At 34.3% G+C, this 12077-nt stretch overlaps 1 protein-coding gene across 1 annotated transcript in view; it reads left to right on the top strand.

Moving 5' to 3' along the window:
• The window catches only part of EIPR1 (EARP complex and GARP complex interacting protein 1), an 89177-nt gene that overhangs the window by 51362 nt on the left and 25738 nt on the right, over positions 1-12077 (top strand). Inside the window, exon 5 of the mRNA XM_061989768.1 lies at positions 8007-8106. Within this exon, the coding sequence (XP_061845752.1) occupies positions 8007-8106 (100 nt within the window). The remainder of the gene's footprint in view (positions 1-8006; positions 8107-12077) is intronic.

Here is a 12077-nt window from a genome sequence, read left to right as displayed (position 1 = left end):
GACCTTCTTGATGATAGACTTTGTAAAATAATACTCAGAGGAGGACGATACAGCAGGCCATGAGAGGAAGTGTAGTCTGTGAGATGTTGGATTTGGACTCATAGAGGGACTTTTTGTCAGAAGTAAAAGTACAAAGCTAGAGTTTCTTCTCTGGCATCTGCTGGTAACAGGCTTGCCTGTATCTACTTAATATCCTACATATGCTTTCCAAATTTTAAAGGTATGAAGTAAGGTGGATGCTCTCAGTAGCAAGATTATGTGTCTCGAGGGAGAACAAATGAACTAAGTTGGATGATGATCTGTGGAGTAAATCTAGAATAAAACAAAAACTAATACATAAGGGGAAAGTGTTAGATGGACGACATAGGTACATCTGTAAAAGAAAAATTAATGGAAATCACATGGACAAGGAAAGTGGGATCTCAGTTGTAGGAGACCTGAAAGGTGAGGAAAGAAGAATTCACATTTTATATAGAAAACAGTAGTTTTCTATATACTGCTAAAAACTGCTAAAAAAAGTTGGAATTAATATTTTAAGAATACTGATAGATTCAATCATTAAGCTTCTTGAAGTTGAATTTTTTAGTGTATCCCACTCTATCAATTGTAAATATGGATTTGTAAATATTACCACATCAAGACAAATAATTTTTAAAAAAATTACAGATGTTTTAAGAACACTGGGATGTTTATCACTAAAATATTAAACTAGAGTTTTGACTTCACAAAGGAGAAAGTCACAGCTATTTTAACAGACTTCTACAATTTCGTATTTCAGCTAAGGCTCTTGAGTAGTTTACTGAGAAGTACTGATTTCTTCTTTGACTGTGTGATGGTGCAGCATGGAGCAATCACATTAAGGTCAACTTTCTGCAAAAGTACAAATTTCCTGTAACAGTCCTGTTAACTGGAATGGAAGTTTTTTATGTACCTTAAAGTATAGCCTTTTTTGATATTTAACTTTGAAATAATGTCCAAAAATAATAATAAAAACAGACAAAAAAAAAAAAAGATACAACCCCCTCCCTCAAAAAAAGCATAAGTAATCTGCATTGAAGAATAGCTCTTCCGTACCTTGTTCACTGCATGTATTTACATTCTCCATCAACCACTTCTGATAATACAATGATGAAGTATAGAGAAGGTTTGTGGAAGAACTTAATAAATGACAAGTTTTTTCACTGGGAATGTAACCTAAGCTGCTTTTCAGTACTGATACTTTCCCCCTTATGTATTTTTATCCTTTCTAAGATGTTAAAAGTTGTAACTGTATCTTATGTTTTACATCCTTTATTGTAAATAAATCCATATATTATATGTAACTCAAGTGTTCATTCATTTGTTATCTCTTCCTCACAGTCTCATTTTCCGCTTTTATCATCCTGTAAAATGTATATGAGATGAGTAGAGGAATTTATAACACTCATGTTTCTTTTTCACCACCTTTAATGTTTTAGTTAATTTTATGTGGTTACTATTGTACAAGTTTAAAACTTTAGGCTAGTAAATGTAATAACAGATACCAGGGAATAATTATAATAGTGAAATACTAAAACATTGTGTTATGTGCCAGGTTTATTGTGCTATTTTTTGATCAGGATTTTTTTTTTTACTCTAGTCCTGTAAAGTTGAGGGAAACTTGACGAAAGTAAAATATGACAATGAAGTAAAAACTAAGGGGAAAATATGCTGTATTTCATGTATGTGAATTTGCTCTGTATATTCAGTTAACTTATGGCCACTTCTGATAATTTCGATAGATTTCATATTCTTAAAATGAAAATGAGTTTTGTTGAAGTCTTTGCAATTGTTTGTGTTTACCTTAGATTCATAAATCATGATACAGAAAATAGTACTGAAATTGTATTACCCAACAAGTAAAAAATAATGAGTTGGGAGAGTACTATTTCACTTTTCCTTCCCAACTTGAAAGTAGTTTTTTGCCTTAGTTCTCGCTGTGCTGTCATATTCCCTAGTTTTACTGACAAATTAGTTATTTGTTTTCCCTACTGAAAGAAAACTGAGCTACTCTTCTAAGGATGGTTTTCCCTATTTATAATGCCACTTAAGCCTTTCTTAGCACTAAAAAATTACAATTGCAATCTGCCTTAACTGATTTTGCAGGTTAAACAGATACTAGCTGGTTTTGTTTCCAACATTTATTGAATAACTTAAAGTTAGCAGGAAATGTTAAAAGAAAATGTAGAACTGTGGAAAAGGAGTTATGCAGAAGGATTTAAAATGTTTACAAGGAACTAGCTTTGAATAGGTGTTCCTGTTTTATCGGTCTCAGACTCCAGTTTGCTCTCCAAAACCCCAGTAAGCATAGATCATTTTGAATATTTATTCCTCAGAGTTGAGTTCTTTCCTAGAACAATGTTCTAGAATGCTTATAGATGAAGTAATGTTGCCAACAGTTGCGTACACAATAGTTAAATTGAGGCTTTGAAATGTCTTTTGGATGTCTAATAGATGAAAAGAAGTAATCCTTGTACATTTGTAATTAAGTGCATCTATTTGGTAAAATGTATGTAAGAACTTAAGGGGTACCCAGCAGCCTCAGACAGTCTGTCCAATGTTCAGTCTCAAGCAGTGGTGATAGAGAGGTTGTTTAGTGAGACCACATTAGCTACAGTCCCAGCTACTTGCAGTCTGTTTACCTCAAATTTCCCCCAGTATCCACAGTCACTGGATTTGGGATGTTAGCGAGTACATCTGTGCCGAGTCCACCTAAACCTTTATCATTCTTGGTTTTACTCTTCTTTAGAACAGGAGTGGTGACTTTCCTCAACTATCAATGCAGATCTTAGGCAGTCATCATTTTTTCTTTGTAGGAACATGTTTCAAATCATTGAGGAAATGCACTTGGAAGAATATTCTGGTTTGTTGGCATTTTTTTCCCCTCTGTCCAACCATGCAGATACCCTGTTTGTTATAAACAGCAATAACAAGGATATGCTATATTTATGTCACTATCTTTTGAAAAATCCTATGTGAAAATATTCCATTTATGTGTATGTGGTCCCCACCCTCAAGTAGGTATGTGTTTTCTCTAAAATGAGTCTGCAAAGATTGCTTTTGCCCACTCCAGCTGTTTCAGCCCATAATCATTACATTAATACATGGGAAAAACTATTCATATTGTGTAGACTTCAGAGACTGGGCAGATATTGTACCTGACAGCTCCCTGTGTGCTTTCCTGCCAAACAGTCATAGTACTAGTTTTGACCACCTTGCTGATCTTTGACAGACAAGTTGGTTATATATTTCTTTCATGACATATCTTTTCCATAGTGTTCACTTTGGGTTTTCTAAGTCCTATGGAAGAAACAGAATGGAAATGGTGTCCATGGCAGCAACTGCTCCATGTACAATATGTTGTAGAATGAGGTTATGTGACTTCTATCCATCTGCTTTGGAAATAAATCCTACCTTTGCACACAGGTTTCCTGCCCCCCTCCAAGTTTTATTAAAGAAACACATATGCATACTGGAGGGGTTCTCTTCTGCACAGGCTGTTCATTGTATATAGCAGTTGACTCTGGGTGACAGGGATCTGTCATCAGTGTCTGGTTATTTGAAATGTGTTACTCCTTACTCTGAAGCTTTTTTCCTGTTGGTGTTAAAGAAGATGAAAACAACTTTTAATACTTATGTAGATCTTCAAACAGTACATACTTTCTCAAACAGTTCTTATTTGACCATGTTTCTTGTGTAAAGAATGTTGTCGATTGATTTTTTTTTTTTTTTTTTTTCATATTAAATATAGATTTTAGCTCCTTAGTAAGTTGTTCCTAAAATGGTTAAGCAGATTTGTCGGTGTGCTAGTATCTGCAAATTCTTCAAGCAGATAGCTGGCGTTATGCTTAGTAAAATGTTTTTTTCTGGCATAGGATATAGAGTTTAACTGGTACTATAAACTATGCTGCCAAAACACTGCATTCCTACAGTAATTTAACTGCATGTATTCTAGATCTTTTGTTATTGTAGATATGTCACCAGAAAAACCCTCCAGCTATAATACATTCTGCTGTCTCAGCACATGCATCTCACATTAACTTTTTCTAAAACATTTGTAGAAAGAAAAATATCTTCCAAAGTGTTTCAAAATAGCCATCGAGTCTTCAGGTATTTCAGCCATCAGTAACAGTAGGATAATTAAATTATTACTGTAAAAGATCCTTGAGCAATATGGGACTTCAATACACTACAAAATAGCCAGAACTGAATTCAGAAATGTGGCACTCCATAGAGCACTGGGTAAGAGGTAAGAATTGTGGGTTCCAGATTGTACTCAATCTATTTCGCCTTACTCTTAGAATAATGTCCTGATTAGCTTTTAAATTTGAATCCTTGCAATGCAAAGAACTCAGGATACTTGAGTCCATAACACGTTTGGTTTTTTTTTTTTTTTGAGCTATACTAAAGCTGCAGGATGTTCTACTGAGTTACCAAATGTTTGAGGGTGTTTTCTATTTTGCAGTGCATGCGAATTTTCAGTCTAGGAAAATTTTTCCACTTAAGGAAATAAATGGTTGTCACTTCTATAATTGTGGTTGAGTATTAGGTAATGCTTGCTTTGTCCAACACATCGCGGCTGACTGCAGTTCACATCTATGAAAGCATTTGCAGGTTGCTTTATTCTTCTTTAGTTTATAACAGAGAACTTTGAGTTGTTCATTTGTAAAAGCTCAATATGTTGATAAATGATGGTGTTAACTATCTTTTTAGCATAAAACACAGATAATAGAGTTCTTTCATGTGTGCGTTTAAGTGAATATTTTAAATTCTTTTTTCTTTACTAGGAAAATGTTCTCTGTAGGATTTAATTTTTTTATTAAAACGTACTAGCTAGAAGCTAATTTGAAGTATGGGGAGTCAGATGATAACAAAATAGGGTAAAAGGCAACAAGTATAATTGCTTGTCTGCTGCTTAAAGATTATCTGAAGAGCAGCTCTGAAGTTGATGCTCAGTTTCTGAGTGGCAGCTGTGAATTTGACAATTATCTTGTCTGTTTCCCAAAACTGTAAGCATCAGCAACTGTTGTCACACTCAGGAAAATAGTATAGCCTGGTTTTATTTGTTTTCTTTTTCAAAGATTATCACTACTTCTTCTGTGTCTGAAAATTGTTCTAAATGAAAACTCCAGTTTTTCTAAAATTTGTGTCTTGTTTCAAAAGGTGGATTTTTTCCCTCACTGGTATTTTTTCCCCTTCTCAACAATATTTCACATTTAACCTTCAGTCATGACTAGGAAATACAGCTGAACATGTTACAAATGGTGATTTGTGTAACCTTTGCTTAGATTATAAAATCTGAATGATCACTACAGTCACACCCATAAAACAATGAACTTTTATGAAAGATAAATTAAATACAAATGAAATGGGCATCTCATGAGGACAGACTGAATGTGATGAGACATTTAATTCCAAGATGTGTTAGCTGGGTTATAATTGGCTCTAATTAGTACACTCTATTCGGCTATAAAAATTCTTTACCTGGAAACACAGTGACACTCAAAGATGTGAAATTTCTTCCTACTCTTGAAAACATCAAAGAAAGTGCTTCCAATCTAGCTTTTACAACTGAAAGTTTAGTGATCGGTGCAGGAGAAGTGCAAATACATCAACAGGCTTTAAGAAATGTTGATCTCTGGCTGTCAGAATGCTTGAAGAGTTAATTGGTGAAATCAGATTTCATTGCCTGTAATGAAAATTCTATCTACATATATGAACACCAAATGTGAGTTACGCTTTCAGCAATATGTAAGAAAAATTATGGACTTCAAATAAGTAAATGTAATTCAGAATAATCTTGGAGATTCAGTTACTTATTCAGTTGTGTGGTGGTTGTGACTTCTTTTAAATTTCACTTAGGAAAACTGGGTTGTGGAAGGTTAGCTGTAAAATGCAGGTTATAGTGCCTTGTATTTTTTTGGTTTATCCTTTTATGTGGATTTGTAAAATATTTTCATCTCTTTGAAGCATCTACTTGATATATTTGTGCGGCAGATCTATATGAAATTCTGAAATATTTATGCCAATGCCAGTTGGCTACAACAGGTCAAGTGGTGGTTGAATGTGTAATTGAAGCTGCTTCTTCACTTTCATTACCAACACTCATTTTCAGATTTTTCCAAGTGGTACCATACAACTTCTTTTGTTGTCTAAGTGGGAAACACTTTTGAAAATTATCTTGACACTACTACAGACAAACCAGCTTAATTTAAGGCAAATCATAGAATCCTTCTAGTTTCATGTCCTTGTTAAAAGACATTTAAAAACATGATGGTAGCTTAATGTCCTGAATGAAGTAATTTTGTCCTAATACAAGAGAGCTCATTACAAATGAACTTTTCTAAGTAGTTAATTTCCATGGATTGACGATAAGGATGCAGGTCATGGTTTCAGCAGAAGGTAGATGCAGAAGCTAGTCCTTTCTTTGTTCTGTTCTGTTGCCCCAGGAAAAATGTAAGTGGATTGAATCATCAGCCAACACACCCTTTCAGTTATAGTTGCAGCTTTTTCATCTACTTGATGATTCTCTCTTTTTTTTTTTTTATCTCACTTATGTAAGTTTTAAAAAATTACACTGTGTCACTTCCTTCTGTTATCTGCAACTTCCTGTTTTCTTTTCTTTGTGTTTTTTACCATGAGTTTAGGTGGAGCTCCATGGCTTAGATCTGTAGCCAGCCAGATCTAACCCACTGTTTTGGGAAGGTGGGAGTAATGCAAAATTAGAGATAAAATAGAAGCATGCATAGTGTGCAGCACCGAGTAAGGAGGGTAGTTAGTGGCTGCTTAATGTTGAGCTATCTTGCCCAAGGCTACATCTCATGCAACATTCTTTCCCCTCTTCAATCCAGATACTGAATTGATTAGTGTAAAAGCTACTTAGGAAAGTTATGTCCAGTGATGGACTTCTGTCAAACCTGATGAGATGGTACTTTATCTATGTACTGAGAATAAGAACAGCATATCAAACACCTTTGTATAACTTCTCTAGAAATGGAAAGAGGCTTCTCCATGTAAGTATTGATGATAAAGTTGTTATCTCTGCCTTCAGCTATATTGTGTCACTATGATTGGGAGGTTTCCTAGCCCTCCTGGTACAGAAGACTGTTCTCATCAAATGGACAAATATTATGCTTTTAACCTTACTGTTCTCTCCAGAAAATTTATTACTGTTATAGTGCATATAATTGTCTGTGCTTCCCATACTGACTAGCTTGAAAATGTTGCTTCATAGGCAGATGTAGAGATGAGGACTGATTTCTTGCATTCCTTCACAAATAGCACAAACCTAGTGAACCACAAATAAAAAGTGTATGTTGATGGAGTTGTAATGACAGCTGCCGAACTGGAAGAGGTTTGTATCACAGTTCTGAGACTTGTGATTTTTTGGTACATCTTCAAAAAGGATCTACAACATTACAAATGAAGAACTTTGAGCTTTCAAACTAAAGCGCATGGAAGGGAGTGTACATGAAAATATCTGGTTTGTTTTTTTTTTTTCTGTGAATGTATGCAGAATGACTGTTACAGTGACATAATCACTATTTGTTTTGCACAATTGCTTTGTGTTTCAATATGCAGAATAGATGAGAAATGGAGTAAGGATTTTGAGATACTTTTTACAATTAGGCTGTTAGCCAGGAAAGCTGGATGGCATTCTGATTTTCTGATAGATATGGATGGGAAGCCAAAGGGCACTCAAAAGAAAAGCAAAAGGATATGTACAAGCCTAAGCTTGGTATCATATAGCTTTTATGTAACTGATGTTGGAGTAATGTTCATTTAGTATCTGTAGAAATTGCTAGATTGCTAGTTAATCACAGATTTTACACTTACAATACGGAACAGATTTCAGCTGAAGGAAACCATAAGGAATATGGTGTAATACATTTTGGAATAGATCAGATCCACAGAGTTAAAATGGCTTTCTAGTGCAAATTCTGATTTGTTTTTAATGTTAGTCTGTTTTTTTCATTTTTCTTTTACAGTGTTATGTGGGAACCAATGGGAGATGGTAAAAAGATTATTTCACTGGCTGATAATAACATATTATTGTGGGATTTGCAGGAAAGTTCGACCAAAGCTGTGGTAAGAATTTTTTTTAAAAAAATCATGATATAGTGGATTATAGCACAAACAACAACATTCTCTGGCCTAGAATTTGCTAATCTTCTAATATTCCTTCAGAAATATCTTGTTGCCTGTAATGTGGATTAGAGAAACAAATACTTAGTTAGTTGTCTTGAATATGAGTGTTTAAGAGTACTATTTTATATCTTTTGCTAGTAGTTAAATAGTTTGCTTCTTTTAGAGTTCCCCATACTTTCCCCATACTTTCACTTTTACAGTGACTAAAACAATGGTGATTTGATAAATGTGTACACAGGAAAAGTTGGTGATCAGTAAAGCCAAAGGTTATTAAATTGAGATAATAGTATATGAACTCACGTTGTGTATGCAACCTTCAAGTTAATTTATAGCCCTTGTTGTATGTATAAGCATAATACTAATTATTTACTATGTACTGCTTTGAGTTCTCTGTATTAATTTAATTTAGTATTATGCTATCTGTTCAGGTTATTTCACTCTGATAAAAGCTTCTTATTCAGAAATAGAAATCAAAAGATGACATTGTCATAGATCTCTCAGGTTATGCTACCTCTTAAATAAATGAATGTTTTTGCTTGTATGTATAATGCTAGAGATTGTATACAGAAAACTTTCAATGTTTCTGTATAGAGTAATTTAGAGTAGTGTCTGTCCTTAAACATGGAAGCTAATTATGTCAAGGACATTATTCTTCAGTTCATCTGTTGTTGCTTTTTGAATTAGTTCCTCTGTTTGACTTGTTAAGAATTTTTTTGGATTTTCAGTTGACAGTTGCTTCAAGAGTCAAGACATCCATAAACTCTTCCGTCTTGTACCATCTGATGTGTAAATAGATGAAGTCTTGAATTATTACTGTTTTGCTAGTATCAGTGCATGGTATCAATGTAACATAATATAATTTAACTCTTGATGTTCATAATTAAGCGCTTTCTGTTCCTTCACTACATGTGGAAACTTTACAAGAGTTCTTCATAGTGTTTGTTTTTATCAAAATGATGTTGCAAGTTTCTGAAGGCTAGCCTCCAGGAGCTTGTCTGTGGCATTGTATTCAGTAAAGAGGATTCACATTACCTCTACATTAGTCAGCATTTCTTTTCTAATGCCTGTATTACACAGACTTTTTTTAAATGCTTCCTTAAAGCTGTTCAAAAACTGTGTTTTAAGGGTGATGCTGCTTCCATGCCATAGCTCTTCATGTCTCTCTGAAGTGCTGGGACTGCTAGACTGCATATCTTTTATTTGTTTGTTTTTCTTCTCCTTTCTCTCATTGGGCATCTCTATCCTCTCTTGCTGAAGTACTTTGAATGTTAATTACTTTTTTCACCATCCAAACCACTTCTTCATAAATGTCTCAAATTTCCTCCTAATCTCTCTGCAATATGATTTACTTTTGGATGCTGTCTAGTGTGTTATACCAATATCCCAAAATATGTGTGGGAATCCTGTAACATATGCCAAATTGTAGGGGGGAGGGTTTCTTATTTTATTTTGCTTGGAATTTGTTTACTAAAATCGTGCATGTTGCATCTTCCTGTAACTGATTATTCATTTCTCAAAACTAACCTCCACATTCTGGGTGGGTGTCAGGAGACTGGGACATCCGTCTTTTCTATAGTAGATAGTAACAGGACAAGGGGTAATGGGATGAAGCTGGAACACAAAAAGTTCCACTTAAACATAATAAAAAACTATTTCACCGTGAGAGTTACGGAACAGTGGCACAGGCTGCCCAGAGGGCTTGTGGAGTCTCCTTCCTTGGAAGTCTTCAAGACCCACCTGGACATGTTCCTATGCGACTTGATCTAGGTTGACCTGCTTCTGCAGGGGGGTTGGACTAGATGATCTCTAAAGGTCCCTTCCAAGCCCTACCATTCTATGATTCTGTTACACAAATACTTGCAAATGTAACTATGATTTCAGTTTTCCATTTTCTTTTTATTCCACTGCTAGAACTGTGATCTGCACAATTTTGGAAAGAACTAGATCTTCACCAAACTGCATCATTTCAGCATGATTTTGGAAATCAATATTTCTGTCCTCAAATCAATATTCAGTTTGCTGATTCCTTTAATATTTCAATTAGTATTCTTCACTTTTAATATCTTCTGTTACTTTTACAATGCCTACACTGCATGAAATATCAATGACAAAATAAGGGCTCCGGAAGGCGAAGTGACAAAGAAGGGAATTTAACCTGTGACAAATGTTATACACTATTTAATAAACGGAAAGAAGAAAAACCAAAAGTTAAATTCTGCATCAGAAAAAACATGCTTCAGCTAATGAAGCGAATACCATGAAAGTGGATAACATCAACCCTTGACTGATATCTTCAGATAGGAGCATTTTGAAATGTTTGTTAAAAACCATAATTTGTAAGAGTTGATCATTTGGATTTGGTTTCATTTAGATTTTACCGATAGGCTCTTTGGAGACCTGATACAGAATTAGACCGATTCTTTATATTTGTCTAAAATAATCTAGTATCTCATGTAAGTGCACTGTAAATTAGAATAGCTTGTGATTTAAAATTTTACAGTTTACAGTCCATAACTGTTTATTGTTATCGGTTTTCTGCTCCAGGAATTTTGAGTTACCTTCAGCCTACATTTGCTTCATCACTGAGTTGATTACTGCTTTGAAAGTGAAGTTTGATAGTGAAAGTCCATGGAAACTTAATTTTTCTGAAAAATTACTCCAGGCATTTAAATCTTAAGCCAGGTGAATCTCTTCTAAGATGACTGGTGTTTGATTCCCATTGGATTTCTGTGTGCAACAAATTTGTATCAAACATGTCTGTAGTTCTGAGTTCATCTTGTTCAGCTGGACTCTCACTGAGGAAAGCATGACTAGAAAGTCTCCTATGGACTTTTTAGTAATTAAAATGACGACAACCTGAAGTCCTTTTTCAGGCCTCAAAACAATTGCTATGTGTTTCTGAAGTTTTTGAAGATTACTGCCTTCCTAAGAGGTTAACTAGACAAGAAATGATGTAGGGCTGAAAGCTAGAGAGCAAAAGCAAGAAATATTTCACTACTGAGATGGCTTTCTGTATGAAAAAGAACAAGAAAAAACAAAGCAAAAACAAAATAATGCTTTTTTGCTGTCCTTTGCTGCTACAGTATTTAAAACGTGAGAAACAAATCTGTGAGAATGGATTACTTAGGAGACAGATAATGCTGGTAAGAGTAAGCAATAAATACATTTTCCATTTGGTTATCAACATGTACAAGGAGGTTTTTTTTTGTAGGCCAGTAAGCTCTTGGTGAAATAATGATTTCTTTCTGTGTATATTGTATGTATAAGGGATTGTTGAATGCAAAATAAATCATAACCCTAAAGAGCATGTGATTTTTATTTTATTGCTTTTTGATCAGTGTGTAAAACCACAGTTTCTTGGGATATTAATAAAAAGGGCTTTTTTTGGCCTTGAAAACAGATATAGAACAACTGATAGCAAAAAAGATAAAAGAAAGGTTTTCTGAAGAGAGCCCATGGACTGTTAAGTTTTTTTGTAGGTTATAGCTGATTATAAAAAGTGTCAACTTTATGTAGAAAATGCTTTCCAGGAGGTCTACGTTTGCTTCATGTGCAGGGAGATTATTTAAATTATAAGAAATTTTCAGTAGGATGAAAGGTTATCGGTTTTTAGCATTTCTGAGACACCTGATGTCTTATTGCCTATCATGCTGTTTAGTTCTAGTAGATAATGACAAAGCAGTAAGTAGGTACTAAGCTTTTATGTTCTATGGGGACTATTGAGGGGGAAAAATGTCTTTATAAATATTCCTGTTACTCTGAGCTTATATGTGAAAAACACATACACACAAGTGCATGGTTATATTATTTTAACTGAGTAAGTCAATAGTGTAGGATTAAGATAATAAAAACATCAGTGTGTTTGAATTATTTCCCTTTTTGTCAGAAACGGTATGATGTTTAAGTGATGA

This window comes from Colius striatus, chromosome 2 (genome assembly GCF_028858725.1).
Source record: "Colius striatus isolate bColStr4 chromosome 2, bColStr4.1.hap1, whole genome shotgun sequence".
NCBI classification, from domain to species: Eukaryota; Metazoa; Chordata; class Aves; order Coliiformes; family Coliidae; genus Colius; species Colius striatus.
Note: the sequence above shows the minus strand (reverse complement) of the source record. Positions and strands in the feature narration are given on the sequence as shown.